The 17840-nt window shown below is 44.9% G+C and overlaps 1 protein-coding gene across 3 annotated transcripts; it reads left to right on the top strand.

Annotated features, from left to right (window-relative positions):
* Positions 1 to 176: 176 nt before the first annotated feature.
* On the top strand, positions 177 to 17817 carry LOC106570221 (cleavage and polyadenylation specificity factor subunit 1). Of its 3 annotated transcripts, none has more exons than XM_014142311.3 (35): positions 177 to 350; positions 816 to 984; positions 1140 to 1167; positions 1448 to 1581; positions 1782 to 1862; positions 1978 to 2126; positions 2360 to 2506; positions 2700 to 2839; positions 2956 to 3066; positions 3317 to 3410; positions 4061 to 4148; positions 5236 to 5388; positions 6074 to 6125; positions 6443 to 6537; positions 6644 to 6718; positions 6899 to 6979; positions 7253 to 7486; positions 7686 to 7827; positions 7990 to 8168; positions 8281 to 8423; positions 8604 to 8796; positions 9105 to 9311; positions 9442 to 9531; positions 9666 to 9821; positions 9987 to 10347; positions 10461 to 10545; positions 10692 to 10833; positions 11039 to 11191; positions 11467 to 11643; positions 16368 to 16434; positions 16547 to 16594; positions 16729 to 16884; positions 17084 to 17213; positions 17376 to 17514; positions 17622 to 17817. In XM_014142311.3, the coding sequence occupies exons 2-35, from the start codon at positions 841 to 843 to the stop codon at positions 17667 to 17669; spliced, it is 4422 nt and encodes a 1473-aa protein (XP_013997786.2). In that variant the 5' UTR covers positions 177 to 350; positions 816 to 840; the 3' UTR covers positions 17670 to 17817. The 3 variants fall into 3 exon arrangements, with proteins under 3 accessions (XP_013997786.2, XP_013997789.2, XP_013997787.2); XM_014142314.3 differs by having other exon boundaries at positions 182 to 350; positions 840 to 984; XM_014142312.3 differs by having other exon boundaries at positions 182 to 350; positions 824 to 984.
* Positions 17818 to 17840: the final 23 nt, after the last annotated feature.

Below are 17840 nucleotides of genomic sequence, written 5' to 3'. Positions count from 1 at the left end.
AAACGGTGGCGTTAATTTGATTTATGTTCAATTAAACTCTTGTCCTGTCTATTTCTTTTTGTGTACACACAACTGCAACAAGGGTGAGATTGGAGTCGTACACACGTTTTTTCAATGAAGATAGGAACTATAATTGCGTGGTTGCTTTTTCTTGACGAATTCAGTTTAGCTGCGCATTTGGGTCGAATGGCAGCCTGGGAAATGTTTGAATGAAAATAATTTCATCCTTTAATAAATGTATAGCTACAGTCATTGCTTAACCACACTATTTTTGTGAACTGAATTATGCTGTAATAAAAGTGAGAAAGGCAAGACCCAAACTGGAAACTATCGTAGCTTGTTCGTAATAGGTAGGTTTATGTGATAAATTTGAACACCTGCTTGAAGCACGTTAGCAAGCAAGCTATCCAGCTAACCGACGCTAGTGGACCATTGGCAAGTGAGCCAAACGGCTATGCCAACTAGCTAGCTAACGTTATTTTAAAACTCTAGCTAGCTACCGAACTAAATGGAAAAATAATATAGCTAGTATTCTCCCAAATAAAGTAACATTTGCTTCGTCCCGCAACGAGCTAGGCAAGTAACGTTCGCAGAGAGGCGAGCCAGCTAAAACATAATTGACCAGCTAGCCACTGTGCTAGCTAGCTTGCTAACAATCAACCCTGGATTGTATTTAAGCCTGACACCAATATGTTTAGCTAACTTTGATATTTTTTTCTAACTAAGTAGTACTGGTGCAATATCCTTAGACGTGTCTTCTAATATAATGCGTATTCAGATTCATATGTAGCTATTAACTCTGCTGTAACGTTAAGGTGCTTAGGGTGTGCTGCTTGCAGGATGTATGCCGTGTACCGCCAAGCCCACTCCCCCACCGCCATCGAGTTTTCTGTCTACTGCAACTTCATCTCCAACGAGGAGAAGAACCTGGTCGTCGCTGGAACATCTCAGCTTTACGTCTACAGGATCATTCACGATGTGGAGGTAAAGTAGCTTTTAGCCGTGGTCGTCTTTCGTTCCTCAATCACTGATCAAAATTACAGTCAGATAAAGAAATTGTAGCTACCGGTCGTGGGGAGTGTTTTTTTCCCTTCATGACATCCAGTTTATTTATTTACATCTTTGTCTTCATATTTCAGAATGCTTCAAAGACAGACAAATCACCAGGTATGTCCAAAACTGCCTTGCAATCTAGCAACGTTTTGGTGAATGAGCAGCTAATCCCAGACCTGGGGCAAAAGCACTATACTGTTGGAACATTGGTAACATTGTGGGAGGCAACCTGTCTGTCTAGACTCTAGAGAGACTAGTGAACCACACTGTATGCTATTATTATGTTGTCAGCCTTCCTCAGACATGCACGTGCAAACATTAGTCTCTGACAGACTGTCTCTGACATCTGATTTCTTCTTTGACACAGTCTTGATCTTTTCCTTGTCCTCGGCAGATGTCAAGAGTCGTAAGGAGAAGCTTGAGCAGGTGGCTTGTTTCTCCCTGTTCGGTAACGTCATGTCCATGGCCTCTGTTCAGCTGGTAGGAGCCAACAGAGATGCTCTCCTGCTCAGCTTCAAAGATGCTAAGGTACCTGAGTCTAGATTGATTGTTTTGCTAATCCTAAACTCACAGCTTTCATTTTTCAGGTTTCTTTAGCCTACTTATTCTTTACATTTCAATGTTATCAATTACCATGTGGCAGTAGCTATACGTAGTAGGTGCAAGCAACCTGTCCTAGAAAATGTCTCTGACTGCTGTTTACAGTGTCCTGGTTTTGTTTACTCCAGCTGTCAGTGGTGGAGTATGATCCAGGAACACATGATCTGAAGACTCTCTCCCTTCACTTCTTTGAGGAGCCAGAGCTGAGGGTAAGAGGAAATGAACTGTGCTTGAAAAACATTCAAAGACATAATCTGCAAATTACTATTAAGATGAGCATATATGAAAAAGTTGTATCTTATTCCATAATTTTTCTATCTCCAGGATGGGTTTGTCCAGAACCTGCACATCCCCATGGTCCGTGTGGACCCAGAGAACCGCTGTGCTGTGATGCTGGTGTATGGCACCCAGCTGGTGGTGCTGCCATTCAGAAAGGACACGCTTACTGATGAACAGGAGGGAGTAGTGGAAGGGTATGTAGGCATATTTCATTTCGTCATTTGATTTATTTAGTTAAGATAGACCACTCAGTAACATTTGCAACTGTTTTTCCAGAGAGTCCTAAAATCATAGCACCTCGTAGTGATATTTAGGATACCCATAGAATGCACTCTTGAGTTGTAGTAACTGTTCTTTGAGGAGTTTTGCATTTGATGATTTCTTATCAGTCATCTTGACTCATGTTTTATTTTACCACTGATTTAAGGCCCAAGTCCAGCTTTCTTCCCAGCTACATCATCGATGTCCGTGAGCTGGATGAGAAGCTTCTGAACATTGTTGATATGAAGTTCCTCCACGGTTACTATGAACCCACACTGCTCATCCTGTATGAGCCCAACCAGACGTGGCCTGGGTCAGTACACCACAACGGCACCTGTCCTCCTCTCTGTTCCGTCTGTCTGTCTGAGACCACCCCCCTAAACATAAGTCTGCTGATGAGTTAACGTGAAGAAGGCTAGGAACTTAGCCATGTCTTGTTCAAACCTGTTTATTACTGGTAATATTGTGGTGTGCAGCTCTAGTCTGACCATGTCCTCCTCCTCCAGGCGTGTAGCAGTGAGACAAGACACCTGCAGTATCGTAGCCATCTCTCTCAACATCATGCAGAAGGTTCACCCTGTCATCTGGTCCCTCAGCAACCTGCCCTTTGACTGCACACAGGTCATGGCTGTGCCCAAGCCCATTGGTAATCACTCACTCCATTTTTGGGTTCTTATATTCTGAGTTACATATGAAGAGACTTGTATGATCAGTTTCTAGATCATATGACTCAGAATGTGAATTTATTCCCGTTGTTTCTAGGTGGTGTGGTGGTGTTTGCTGTCAACTCCCTTTTATACCTCAACCAGAGTGTTCCTCCGTATGGAGTGTCACTCAACACACAGACCACTGGGACCACCGCCTTCCCCCTGCGTAAGTACTGACTGAGGACAATAGTACACATACATCAGTGTTCTCAAGCTCACTCTGCATATGGAAAAGAAAGCCACTCAGCCTATTTAATATTCCTAAGACATTTATACCAGGCCTAGGAAAGTAATTTGTTAACACTTAAACTGCAATATACCTGCAGATATAAAGCTTTATAACATGTTGTAAGCATGTAAGAGCCTTTATTATGTATTCTAATAAGGCTGATAAATCGTGTGTGTTGGTGTTTCAGGTATACAGGAGGAGGTGAAGATCACACTAGATTGTTCACAGTCCACCTTCATCGGCTCTGATAAGATGGTCATCTCTCTAAAGGGAGGAGAGATGTGAGTAGAGCCCACAACAGTTGTGAAGGAATAGAGCCTGTAACAGTTGTGATGGAATTTATTAGCTATGTATGCTGAACTAAAAAATGTACGCAACATGCAACAATTTCAAAGGTTTTACTGAGTTGCAGTTCATATAAGGAAATTAGTCAATTAAAATAAATAAATTAGGCCCTATTGTGTTGTGTGACGCAACTGCACATTTTAGTGGTGTTTTATTGTCCCCAGCACAAGCTGCACCTGTGTAATGATCATGCTGTTTAATCAGCTTCTTGATATTCCACACCTGTAAGGTGGATGAATTATCTTGGCAAAGGAGAAATGTTCACTAACAGAGATGAAAACACATTTGTGCACAATTTGAGGGAAATAATCTTTGTGTGCAAATGGAACATTTCTGGAATCTTTTATTTCATTTCGTGAAACATGGCACCAACACTTTACAGGTTGCGTTTTTTATATTTTTGTTCAGTGTATATTTATTAGCCATAACTGCTTTATTAGACCGTGTTAAAGCAATTTTTTGTGCCCTCAAATTTGTGTGGCATAGTAGCAATAACGGCATTGTGTAGCAACAGCTAGAATGGCATTGTATTTTTTCATAGCCTTGTAAGAGTCATGCTTTGACTGTGCCTGTCCTCTCTCCTCAGCTATGTGTTGACCCTGATCACTGATGGCATGAGAAGTGTCCGGGCCTTCCACTTTGACAAGGCTGCTGCCAGTGTCCTCACCACATGTGTAAGTAGCATACAGTAGCTGGGAAGAGAGAGAGAGTTGTTGGCATAGAAGGGGTGGTATATACACACACAGACTCACTTAGGTGTGAAGAATGCAGTGCAGTGATATTCTCAGTCTGCTGCCAATGGTTGGCCAAGAGAGAACTGGTCATGGAGGAGCTGTGGAAGCATAGAGGTTCCCCACCTCTCACCCCCGTCTCTTCTTCTCCTCCTCCTCACCCCTGTCTCTTCTCCTCCTCCTCCTCACCCCTGTCTCTTCTTCTCCTCCTCCTCACCCATGTCTCTTCTCCCTCCTCCCACCCCTGTCTCTTCTTCTCCTCCTCCTCACCCCTGTCTCTTCTCCTCCTCCTCCTCACCCCTGTCTCTTCTCCTCCTCCTCCTCACCCCTGTCTCTTCTCCTCCTCCTCCTCACCCCTGTCTCTTCTCCTCCTCTCCTCACCCCTGTCTCTTCCCTCCTCCTCCTCACCCCTGTCTCTTCTTCTCCTCCTCCTCACCCCTGTCTCTTCTTCTCCTCCTCACCCCTGTCTCTTCTTCTTCTCCTCACCCCTGTCTCTTCTTCTCCTCCTCCTCACCCCTGTCTCTTCTCCTCCTCCTCACCCCTGTCTCTTCTTCTCCTCCTCACCCCTGTCTCTTCTTCTCCTCCTCCTCACCCCTGTCTCTTCTCCTCCTCCTCCTCACCCCTGTCTCTTCTCCTCCTCCTCCTCACCCCTGTCTCTTCTCCTCCTCCTCCTCACCCCTGTCTCTTCTCCTCCTCCTCCTCACCCCTGTCTCTTCTCCTCCTCCTCCTCCTCACCCCTGTCTCTTCTTCTCCTCCTCCTCACCCCTGTCTCTTCTTCTCCTCCTCCTCACCCCTGTCTCTCTTCTCCTCCTCCTCCTCCTCACCCCTGTCTCTTCTTCTCCTCCTCCTCCTCCTCACCCCTGTCTCTTCTCCTCCTCCTCCTCACCCCTGTCTCTTCTTCTCCTCACCCCTGTCTCTTCTTCTCCTCCTCCTCACCCCTGTCTCTTCTTCTCCTCCTCACCCCTGTCTCTTCTCCTCCTCCTCACCCCTGTCTCTTCTCCTCCTCCTCACCCCTGTCTCTTCTGCCTAGATGATGACCATGGAGCCTGGGTATCTGTTCCTGGGGTCCCGGCTGGGAAACAGCCTCTTGCTGAAATACACGGAGAAGTACCAGGAGAATCCAGAGAAACCACCAGCGGAGGAGGACAAAGGGAAGGAAGAGGAGACCGATGAGGAGAAGCAGGTGAATTGGTTTGATTTTAGTTCCTATGTAGATATTCTCCTCAGTCTGGTCCCTGTGGCATATTGCTGTGAGTGATTCTGTCAAAAATGTAAAGATTCCATAGATTTATAGATTTTAGTCAAGGCAAAGTTGATCAAATTGAGCTTCAAAATGTAGCCAGTTGTAAATGTCACCAAAAGAGGATGTTTCAAAAACAAGTAGCAGTCGCTGCCCCTCTTCTGTGCTCGTGTTCCACATATAAACAGATTTTTAGCACTTCAACTGCTGTTGTGACTTTGACTAGCAGATGTGGAAATATGCCACTTAATATGTGATGATGTCGCATATTATCGTTCACCCCTGAAAAAATAAGATGTTTTATTGTCACACACACTGGATAGGTGCAGTGAAATGTTGTTTTACAGGGTCAGCTATAGTAGTACGGTGCCCCTAGAGCAAATTAGGGTTAAGTGCTTTGCTCAAGGGCACATCGACAGATAAAAAAAAAAAAAAAGTATAAAAAAATCCGGCACAGGTTTTGGAGCCAGTGTCCTTTCAGTTGCTGGTCCAACGATCTAACCGCTAGGCTACCTACCGGCCCAGTGTCCATTTTGTCTACATAAATGCTAAATGAGTTGCTGATACACATTTCTATGTCTGTATTCTGATATAAATTGCAGAATTAACTTGAATTTGATCATTCCAGGAGGAACCTCCTAGTAAAAAGAAGAGAATTGATTCCTCTACCAACTTTACAGGTATTGTATTTTATTTATTTAACTAGGCAAGTCGGTTAAGAACAAATTCTTATTTGCAATGACGGCCTAGGAACAGTGGGTTTAACTGCCTTGTTCTGGGGCAGAACAACAGATTTTTACCTTGTCAGCTCGGGGATTCGATCTAGCAACCTTTCAGTTACTGGCCCAACACTAACCACTAGGCTATGTATTACAATGTCTTGGTTGTGTCTTGCATATTAGCCTTTACATATGTATGGAACTGAGGTGATATGGTCACCTGTAATAATGTTTTTATATTTATAAATAACATGTTTCCTCCCATGTTCTCTATCCAGCTGGTAAGAACCAACTGCCTGATGAGGTGGATGAAATTGAGGTGTACGGGAGCGAAGTGGCGTCTGGCACTCAGTTGGCCACCTACTCCTTTGAGGTAGGACCCCTTGTTACCCCAGTAGAAGCTTCATCAGTTCATTATTCATATTCTAGTCTTGGTTATTGCAGACTTTACAATATGGTTTTCCTGTATTTGCCTCCAGGTGTGTGACAGCATATTGAACATCGGACCATGTGCTGGTGCGTCCATGGGGGAGCCAGCCTTCCTCTCTGAAGAGGTACTTTTCATTCGCAAAAGAGGTTTCTAACCTCCAGTCATGTTGTCCATCATGGTTGTGTTGTATTTGTGAAAGCACTGATTTAATATCCAATACCTGTACCAAGTTATTTTCTCAAGCTGTTGCTATGCTAACAGTAAGACGCACTAAGCCCTGTCTCTGGTGTTTCTGTGTCCACAGTTCCAGACCAACCCAGAACCTGACCTGGAGATAGTGGTGTGTTCTGGCTTTGGGAAGAACGGGGGTCTGTCCGTGCTTCAGGTAAAAACTCTCCTCAACCGGTCTCTCTATTTCTGTGCATGTGTGTGGCTGCACTGTGCTAAGACCTGTGGTGGCGAGGCCTATCTACCTCCGGTTCAGTGACGGTGCTACAGAGAAAGACCACTGATTGTTTTCCGGCAGCTACTTCTAACGCGCCACGAACAATGTGACGAGCTGCTATTTTCAGAGTCAGCTATGAGAGTTGATGATCCAGTTTTTCCCTCTTGCCATTGTTCTGCGACTATTGATGACTGTTTTGTGTGGCCCTTCCAGAGGAGCATCCGTCCCCAGGTGGTCACCACCTTTGAGCTGCCAGGTTGCCATGACATGTGGACTGTCATCTCCAATGAGATGAAGGAGAAAGGCAAGAAGAAAGACAAGCCTCCAGCAATGGAGGAAGAGGGTGAGACCCCTGAGGAGGTGGAGGAGAAGCCGGAGCCTGCGCCAGTGGAGGGCGACAAGAATAAACATGGCTTCCTGATTCTCAGCAGAGAGGACTCCACCATGGTACATCCACACCTGCCACCTCATCTCTACACAGTACACACTGCACCCGAGACACACTCCGCTCTACACAGCAGTCTGAAAGGGAGCTTTTTCCTCCCCTACGGAGCTCCAGCATGTTTAGATTGAGTCTAATGTTGATTAAGGGTAATGATTGAGGTCTATTGAAGGTAACTGGAACCCCTCCTGTGTGTTTCTCTAGATCCTGCAGACGGGCCAGGAGATCATGGAGCTGGACACCAGTGGTTTCGCCACCCAGGGACCCACTGTGTTCGCTGGGAACATCGGAGACAACAAATACATCATCCAGGTCTCCCCCATGGGCATACGGCTACTGGAAGGAGGTAGAGAGATCCGTCCGTCTTTCAATAAAATAAGATACTAATCCCTAATACACTGTGTCCCTACCGCTCACTTGTACTCTTTCACTGACTGGAAAGTACTTTGTGACAACTGTTGCTGTAAAAATGGATTCAGAAATACATTTGATTGATTGTTCCTTCCAGTGACTCAGCTGCACTTCATCCCGGTGGACCTGGGTTCTCCCATAGTGCAGTGCTCCGTAGCGGACCCCTATGTGGTCATCATGACGGCAGACGGAGTGGTCACCATGTTCGTCCTGAAGACCGACTCCTACATGGGCAAGACCCACCGCCTGGCCCTGCAGAAACCACAGATAGCTGCTGTGAGTCACGGTCATATCCTGTACTGTACAACTAAGCCAGGCAGTATTACAACCCGATGGATAAGTGAAAAATAAGATTCTCAGACCGGTGACTCTCTGTCTCCCCGTGCAGCAACCCCGAGGGATCACGCTGTGTGCGTTCCGTGACCTCAGCGGGATGTTCACCACAGAGAACAAGCAGACCTGTCACACCAAGGATCAAGACACCATGTTCAAAAGCCAATCAGAGACTGAGACCATCATACAGGATCTCAGGTAAGAGCCAATCATATGTTTTTGAATAAAGTAGATTGTTTTGAACTGAAGAATGAAAGATTCGCCAGCTGTCCCCATGTACACTACGTTTTTGGGCTGCACCTTGTTTCTTTAGACAGTGGAAGCACTGTTTCACCTCAGTTTATTAGTACAGGTCTCTCTTCCATGTCTCCTCTTTAGTAACACAGTGGATGATGAGGAGGAGATGTTATATGGAGACTGTAACCCAGCAGGCATCACCCCCACCAAGGACGAGTCCCACCCTGGCTACCGCCCCTCCTCTGGGGCCCTGGGTGGGGGGTCCGAGGGGAGGTCGGGACGAGCTGAACCTACACACTGGTGCATGATGGTCCGCGAGAACGGTGTCATGGAGGTTAGGATCAATGTCTCTATTTTATCAGCACAATTTTAGTATTTGCTGTATCAGTACACTTTTTGTATTGTATCATAATCATTTAGTTGACTTAATTTACATAGCTGTTACAATTCTAATACTGTTTAATGCCAACATTTATACTATGGTGCCATTTAGAGGTTGGATAAAAGCCTGGGGACTTTAAACTTATGTTCAGAAATTCACAAGAACTCAGTGGCCATAGCAACGAGTGTCACCACAACCGACAGGTGAACATTTTCTACAGGACAGAGCTAATAGTAAAACAACATCCTCCTGTTCTCTAGATCTACCAGCTACCTGACTGGAGACTGGTGTTCCTGGTCAAGAACTTCCCTGTTGGCCAGAGAGTGTTGGTTGACAGCTCCGCCGGCCAATCAGCAGCCCAGGGAGAGGGGAAAAAGGAGGAAGTGACACGACAGGGAGAGATCCCATTGGTCAAAGAAGTGGCCCTGGTGTCGCTCGGCAACAACCACTGCAGACCCTACCTCCTGGTGAGTTTTCAGTACAGGTATTAAAGTAGAATGACAACACCAGAATATGTAGCAGTGGTACTTCATTGATCTCAATTTGGGAAATTGCTTTAGATAGATCTGAGGTTTTATGTTGCGTTTCTTTCCTCAGGTCCATGTTGAACAGGAGCTTCTGATCTATGAAGCATTCCCATATGACCAGCAGCAGGCTCAGAGCAACCTGAAGGTCCGCTTCAAGAAGGTAAGAAAAGCAAGGCCATTGGACAAGCAAAGTTTAGTCAACTTTTTAGGACTAATCTGTGTCTAGGAAACCAGTCTTAAAATGTCCAACACTGATCATTTATGTCTTCCAACTGTTCTCCTGTCTCGTCTCAGATGCCCCACAACATCAACTTCCGGGAGAAGAAGTCGAAGGTGAAGAAAGATAAGAAGGCTGAAGGACAGGCTGGTCCCAGCGAGGAGGGGCCAGCGGTGGTCAAAGGTCGTGTGGCCAGGTTCAGATACTTTGAGGACATCTCCGGTTACTCTGGGGTAAGAGGTTCTCTTCCTACAGGACTATATCTACATCATGGGTAAAGATACTCAGGTTCCCTGCCGGATACATCTTGAAGGAGAGGTACTGCTGTCCACACAGACTTTATATATCTATACTGTAGTTCTGTGGGTTCTCATGATGTTTTCTTGTTTGTGTGTCAGGTGTTCATCTGTGGCCCCTCCCCTCACTGGATGCTGGTGACATCACGGGGGGCGTTGAGGCTCCACCCCATGACAATCGACGGACCAATCGAGTCCTTCTCCCCCTTTCACAACATCAACTGCCCCAAAGGCTTCCTCTACTTCAACAAGCAGGGCGAGCTGAGGATCAGTGTTCTACCCACGTACCTGTCGTATGACGCCCCCTGGCCAGTCAGGAAGATTCCTCTGAGGTGCACCGTTCACTATGTGTCCTACCATGTGGAGTCCAAGGTGTATGCAGTGTGCACCAGCGTGAAGGACCCCTGCACTCGCATCCCCAGAATGACCGGAGAGGAGAAGGAGTTTGAGACCATAGACCGAGGTGGGACCAGTATATGCATTAGTCTCCATGATGTGCACATCACTTTCTCATTGGTTTAATACTTCGCTCATTCTTCCGCCATTCAATTTCCTTTGTGCTGTGTGTCTCTTCAGACGAGCGCTACATTCCTCCTCAGCAGGAGAATTTCTCCATTCAGCTCATATCTCCTGTCAGCTGGGAGGCCATCCCTAACACACGGTAACAACTGCAGCTACTGCAGCGTGGCCTGTAACATGAGGGATGTTCATTATAGAGCTGATGCATATTGCTATCTTTGATATTTAAGCATCTCGGGCGTATTAGTGGGTGTCTGTTCTGACCTCCCTCTCTCTGATATTGGTCAGGATTGACCTGGAGGAGTGGGAACATGTGACGTGTATGAAGACTGTGGCGTTGAGGAGTCAGGAGACGGTGTCTGGGCTGAAGGGATACATAGCTGCTGGTACTTGTCTCATGCAGGGGGAGGAGGTCACCTGTAGGGGCCGGGTGAGTCACCAACACTACTCTGACTACAGACTAGAGCCAGGAATATCTTTTGGGCCCTAGTTATGTGCTGTAAGTTGTAGGGTCAAGCGTTTGTCCTAGTCAGGAAACTCAGGACCTATTACGGAGTCCGACAGACAGATGATGCTTTTTGAAATCATAATGTTGATTTTAGTGTGGACTTATTTCTCTCTCTACTGTTGTCCAGATCCTGATCCTGGATGTGATTGAGGTGGTCCCGGAACCTGGTCAGCCCCTGACGAAGAACAAATTCAAGGTTCTGTATGAGAAGGAGCAGAAGGGACCGGTCACAGCTCTGTGTCACTGCAGCGGATACCTAGTCTCTGCCATCGGACAGAAGGTGACAGACCCATCTCTGACTATACCGCTACAGATATCCCAATCTAGATGTATTTCCCACCCACCTCTCTGTTCCGATTAACATTGTTTTCATTGTGTGGCCAACATGTTGCACTTGAGTGTATTTTTGATATTGAATTAGCCATTTATTATAAGAACTGGTCAGAAAGCCCTTTTTAAGGAGCACAAGTACGGTACTTCAACAATCTCTCCTGTAACCCTGAGACAAAGTCCTGGTTGTGATCGATGCATCTGTCTATTCTTCTCTCTGTCTAGATCTTTCTGTGGAGCCTGAAGGACAATGACCTGACAGGCATGGCCTTCATCGACACCCAGCTTTACATCCACCAGATGTTTAGCATCAAGAACTTTATCGTGGCAGCTGACGTCATGAAGAGCATCTCTCTGCTCAGATACCAGCCTGAGAGTAAGACTCTTTCGCTAATTAGCAGGGTAAGACAGCAAGGCTACAGGACTACTTAAGTAGTAACACAGGGGAGATGTCAAACCAACTCAAAGTATTGTGTTTAAGTGGCACGTGATTTAGCATCTTCTGACTCTCTGGTCATTCTCTGAGTGGTTTTGTTCTATGTTAGTTTGTTGTTTATGGATTTAACTGTACATCCCCGATGAGGTTTCTGTTCATGGATGAAAGAAAGCACTGTGAGAAAGCCCTGAAAGAAAGCATTGTTCCCCTGTGGGATCCCAGCGTTTTTTGTGTGTTGAGTTTATCTTCTAGAGAGCAGTGCTGTGCTGGAGGGGATGATTAAATGATCAGGGCCGTTCTTCATGCCAGTGTTCTGAGTCTTAAGGGACTCTTCTCTTAATGCAGGGTTCCTCATTAGGCAAAATTCGGCCCGTGGGTGATTTGATTTGCCCTCCCCCAAGTGTGGAGTTGGTCGCCCCCTTTGCTGCTCCACTCTTCTGGGAAGGCTTTCCACTAGATGTTGGAACAATGCTGCGGGGATTTGCTTCCATTCAGCCACAAGAGCATTAGTGAGGTTGGGCACTGATGCTGGGCGATTAGGCCTGGCTCGTTCCAATTCATCCCAAAGTTGTTCGATGGGGTTGAGGCCAGTGGTTCTTTCACACTGATCTCAACAAGCCATTTCTGTATGGATCTCGCTTTGTGCACAGGGGCATTGTCATGCTGAAACAGGAAAGGGCCTTCCCCAAACTGTTGCCACAAAGTTGGAAGCACAGAATTGTCTAGAATGTCATTGTATGCTGTAGCGTTAAGATTTCCCTTCACTGGAACTAAGAGGCCTAGGCCGAACCATGAAAAACCCCAGACCATTTAACCAAACTTAGAGTTGGCACTATGCATTTGGTCAGGTAGCCTTCTCCTGGATTCCGCCAAACCAGAATTCGTCTGTCGGACTGTCAGATGGTGAAATGTGATTCAACACTACAGAGACTGCGTTTCCACTGCTCCAGAGTCCCATGGCGGATTGCCTTACGCTACTCCAGCCGATCCTTGGCATTGCGCATGGTGATCTTAGGCTTGTGTGCGGCTGCTCAGCCATGAAAACCCATTTCATGAAGCTCCCGATGAACAGTTCTTGTGCTGATGTTTTTTCCAGAGGCAGTTTGGAACTCTGTAGTGAGTGTTGCAACCAAGGACAGGCGATTTTTACATGCTGCGCGCTTCAGCACTCGCCGGTCCCATTCTATGAGCTTGTGTGGCCTACCACTTTGTAGCTGAGCCGTTGTTGCTTCTCAACGTTTCCACTTCACAATAACAGCACTTAGAGTTGACCGGGCAGCTCCAGCAGGGAAGAAATGTGACGAACTGACTTGTTGGAAAGGTGTCATCCTGTGACGGTGCCACATTGAAAGTCAGTGAGCTCTTCAGTAAGGTCGTTCTACTGCCAATGTTCGTCTTTGGAGATTGCATGGCGGTGTGCTCAATTTGATGCAACGGGTGTGGCTGAAATAGCCAAATCCACTCATTGAAAGGGTGTCTTTTTTTTGTGTGTGTATGCATGCATGCATACATGCATATATACAGTTGAAGTCGGAAGTTTACATACACCTTAGCCAAATACATTTAAACTCAGTTTCACAATTTCTGACATTTAATCAAAGTAAAAATTCCTTGTCTTAGGTCAGTTACAATCACCACTTAATTTTAAGAAGTGTCAGAATAATTCCCAGTGGGTCAAAAGTTTACATACACTCAATTAGTATTTGGTAGCATTGCCTTTTAAATTGTTTAACTTGGGTCTTACATTTCGGGTAACCTTCCACATGCTTCCCACAATAAGTTGGGTGAATTTTGGCCCATTCCGCCTGACAGCGCCTCCTTGCTCGCACACCCTTTTTCAGTTCTGCCCACACATTTTCTATAGGATTGAGGTCAGGGCTTTGTGGTGGCCACTCCAATACCTTGACTTTGTTGTCCTTAAGCCGTTTTGCCACAACTTTGGAGGTATGCTTGGTGTCATTGTCCATTTGAAAGACCCATTTGCGACCAAGCTTTAACTTCCTGACTGATGTCTTGAGATGTTGCTTCAATATATCCACATCATTTTCCTCCCTCATGCTGCCATCTATTTTGTGAAATGCACCAGTCCCTCCTGCAGCAAAACACCCCCACAACATGATGCTGCCACCCCCGTGCTTCACGGTTGGGATGGTGTTCTTCGGCTTGCCAGCCTCCCCCTTTTTCCTCCAAACATAACCATGTTCATTATGTCCAAACAGTTCTATTTTTGTTTCATCAGACCAGAGGACATTTCTCCAAAAAGTACGATCTTTGTCCCCATGTGCATTTGCAAACCGTAGTCTGGCTTTTTTTATGGTGGTTTTGGAGCAGTGGCTTCTTCCTTGAGCAGCCTTTCAGGTTATGTCGATATAGGACTCATTTGACTGTGGATATAGATACTTTTGTACCTGTTTCCTCCAGCATCTTCACAAGGTCCTTTGCTGTTGTTCTGGGATTGATTTTCACTTTTCGCACAAAAGTACGTTCATCTCTAGGAGACAGAACGAGTCTCCTTCCTGAGCGGTATGACAGCTGCGTGGTCCCATGGTGTTTATACTTGCGTGCTATTGTTTGTACAGATGAATGTGGTACATTCAGGCATTTGGAAATTGCTCCCAAGGATGAACCAGACTTGTGGAGGTCTACAATTTTCTTTCTGAGGTCTTGGCTGATTTCTTTTGAGTTTCCCATGATGTCAAGCAAAGAGGCACGGAGTTTGAAGGTAGGCCTTGAAATAAATCCACAGGTACACCTCCAATTGACTCAAATTATGTCAATTAGCCTATCAGAAGCTTCTAAAGCCATGACATTTTCTGGAATTTTCCAAGCTGTTTAAAGGCACAGTCAACTTAGTGTATGTAAACTTCTGACCCACTGGAATTGTGATACAGTGAATTATAAGTGAAATAATCTGTCTGTAAACAATTGTTGGAAAAATGACTTGTCATGCACAAAGTAGATGTCCTAACCGACTTGCCAAAACTATAGTTTGTTAACAAGAAATTTGTGGAGTGGTTGAAAAACGAGTTTTAATGACTGTAACCGAACCTAAGTGTATGTAAAGTTCCGACTTCAACTGTATATGTATGTGTGTGTGTGTGTATATATACACATATATATATATTAGTCCATTAAAATAACATCAAATTGATCAGAAATACAGTGTAGACATTGTTAATGTTGTAAATGACTATTGTAGCTGGAAACAGCTGATTTTTAATGGAATATGTACATTCATGTACAGAGGCCCATTATCAGCAACCATCACTCTATCTAGAGCATTAGCATTTGTGGGTTCGATTACAGGCTCAAAATGGCCAGAAAGTTATTTTGTTTCTTCTGAAACTCGTCAGTCTATTCTTGTTCTGAGAAATTAAGGCTATTCCATGCGAGAAATTGCCAAGAAACTGAAGATCTCGTACAACGCTGTGTACTAATCCCTTCACAGGGAGTAGTACACTGTCAACAGTGAAGAGGCGACTCCGGGATGCTGGCTTTCTAGGCAGAGTTGCAAAGAAAAAGCCATATCTCAGACTGGCCAATAAAAAGAGAAGATTAAGATGGGCAAAAGAACCCACACTGGACAGAGGACAGCGTCCCAGAGTCGCCTCTTCACTGTTGACGTTGAGACTGGTGTTTTGCGGGTACTATTTAATGAAGCTGCCAGTTGAGGACTTGCGAGGCATCTGTTTCTCAAACTAGACACGCTAATGTACTTGTGTACCGGGGCCTCCCACTCCTCTTTCTATTCTGGTTAGAACCAGTTTGCGCTGTTCTGTGAAGGGAGTAGTACACAGCGTTATACCAGATCTTCAGTTTCTTGGCAATTTCTCGCATGGAATAGCCTTCATTTCTTAGAACAAGAATAGACTGACGAGTTTCAGAAGAAAGTTCTTTGTTTCTGGCCATTTTGAGCCTGTAATCGAACCCACAAATGCTGATGCTCCAGATACTCAACTAGTCTAAAGAAGGCCAGTTTTATTGCTTCTTTAATTAGAACAACAGTTTTCAGCTGTGCTAACATAATTGCAAAAGGGTTTTCTAATGATCAATTAGCCTTTTAAAATGATAAACTTGGATTAGCTAACACAACGTGCCATTGGAACACGAGTGATTGTTGCTGATAATGGGCCTCTGTACACCTATGTAGATATTCCATAACAAATCTGCCGTTTCCAGCTACAATAGTCATTTACAACATTAACAATGTCTACACTGATCAATTTGATGTTAATGGACAAACAAATTTGCTTTAATTTCCCAAACTTTTGAACGGTTTTGTGTGTGTGTGTGTGTGTGTGTGTAATTACAAATTGACCACAAGAATCCAAAACAGATCATATTTAACAAAAATAGAATCATTTCTAACCTTGATTACATTGGGATATGATCAGATATGCCTCTTTATAAGTAACAATACTTGGAAAAAGATTTCCTAAATTAAAATATTTTTCCAGGTATTCTTACTTATAAAGAGGCATATCTGATCATATCCCAAGGGTTAGAAATGATTCTGTTTTTGTTAAATATGATCTGTTTTGGATTCTTGTGGTCAATTTGTAATGTACAAATTATTTAACTACTGTATGTTCTGGCCCCCCGACCATCGCTCAAGGAAAAATCAGCCCATGGCTGAATGTAATTGGGGACCCCTGTCTTAATGGTTTTGTTTCTGTGTTTGGTTCCCCAGGACGCCAAGCCTCTGGAGGTCTACAGTGTAGAGTTTATGGTGGATAACAACCAGCTGGGATTCTTGGGTAAGGTTTATATAACTTTGGTAGTTAACCAGGATAACACTACCAGGCTAACTCTTTGGATGGAGCCTATATATGCCTAGACCTCTCAAAGTAAACTTATTTTCTGTTTCAGTGTCCGACCGAGATCAGAACATATCGGTGTACATGTATCTGCCTGAAGGTAAGTGATAACGTAAACGGGGTAATACTGTCCCACAAACATCACAATATCAAATAAAGGCTGAGGTCATGTGTGATGACAAATTGCAGCTCCGTGTCATGATCACTGAACTGGTACTTTGCATCCTGCTGTAGCTAAGGAGAGTTTCGGGGGCATGCGTCTGCTGAGGAGGGCAGACTTCAACGTGGGAGCTCATGTCAACGCCTTCTGGAGGATGCCCTGTCGAGGGGCACTGGACACAGCCACCAAGAAGACCCTGGCCTGGGACAACAAGCACATCACATGGTTTGGTAGGACACAATTTTGACTTTGAGATTTTGTATTGACCGATACAGAGTAGAAGAAGCTGTGAAGGGTTGTCTGTTGAAAATCTTGCTTCAGTAGGCCTGATCAAATGCTCCTCTTGGTATAATGTTCTCAGAAGGATGAACATGATATTGTATTTAGAGGAGCTTTAGCAGTAATTTTTCTCCTCTTCCCTCCCTACAGCCACTCTGGATGGCGGCATTGGGCTGCTGCTGCCCATGCAGGAGAAGACCTACCGCAGATTGCTGATGTTGCAGAATGCTCTCACCACCATGCTGCCACACCACGCAGGGTTAAACCCCAAGGCATTCAGGTAACTTACCACAAAGGTCACTGATAACTGTTGTGGTTATCATTCTCCCCATGCCTCTAAAGCAGGCAACACTTAAATACTTTAAGCTTTCGATTGGCTTTTTTTTTTTAAAGCTGACACTTTGGATAGACCAAAACTATGTTTTTTGATCTTGTCCTCCAGGATGTTGCATGCTGACCGGCGGCAGCTCCAGAACGCGGTGCGGAACATTCTGGATGGAGAGCTGCTCAACAAGTACCTGTACCTCAGCACCATGGAGCGCAGTGAGCTGGCCAAGAAGATTGGCACCACCTCTGATATAGTTAGTTCTCTACAAAACTAGCATCTTAATGTATCGTCCCCATCTTAATAATTTGTGGTCCAAATCACTAATGAGATGTTTGAATTAAGTATTTCTTTCCGTTTCAGATCTTGGATGATCTCCTTGAGGTTGACAGGGTGACTGCTCATTTCTGAGAGCAGCATCCTTGACTACGTGCGAGACCCAGGATCTTCCATCTGTTTTATATGAAATGGCTTTTTGGTATCTATGTTCTGTATGGAAACTTGTGTTTAATCAATTTTGTAAGTAAACTTTTTTTTTATAAAAGTGGATTGAACATTGCCTTTATAATCAGCTTGGTCTTT

The sequence above is a fragment of the Salmo salar genome, chromosome 14, assembly GCF_965601325.2.
Source record: "Salmo salar chromosome 14, fSalSal1, whole genome shotgun sequence".
In the NCBI taxonomy this organism is placed as follows: Eukaryota; Metazoa; Chordata; class Actinopteri; order Salmoniformes; family Salmonidae; genus Salmo; species Salmo salar.
Note: the sequence above shows the minus strand (reverse complement) of the source record. Positions and strands in the feature narration are given on the sequence as shown.

What these genes read in the sequence shown, in the direction of transcription:
- LOC106570221 (XM_014142311.3), top strand. Translation starts at nt 841, where the DNA reads ATGTATGCCGTGTACCGCCAAGCCCACTCCCCCACCGCCATCGAGTTT. An exon ending in GACCACCGCCTTCCCCCTGC is followed by an intron (nt 3,067 to 3,316) that starts GTAAGTACTGAC and finishes TTGGTGTTTCAG; the next exon opens with GTATACAGGAGGAGGTGAAG. An exon ending in CCAGTGTCCTCACCACATGT is followed by an intron (nt 4,149 to 5,235) that starts GTAAGTAGCATA and finishes TCTTCTGCCTAG; the next exon opens with ATGATGACCATGGAGCCTGG.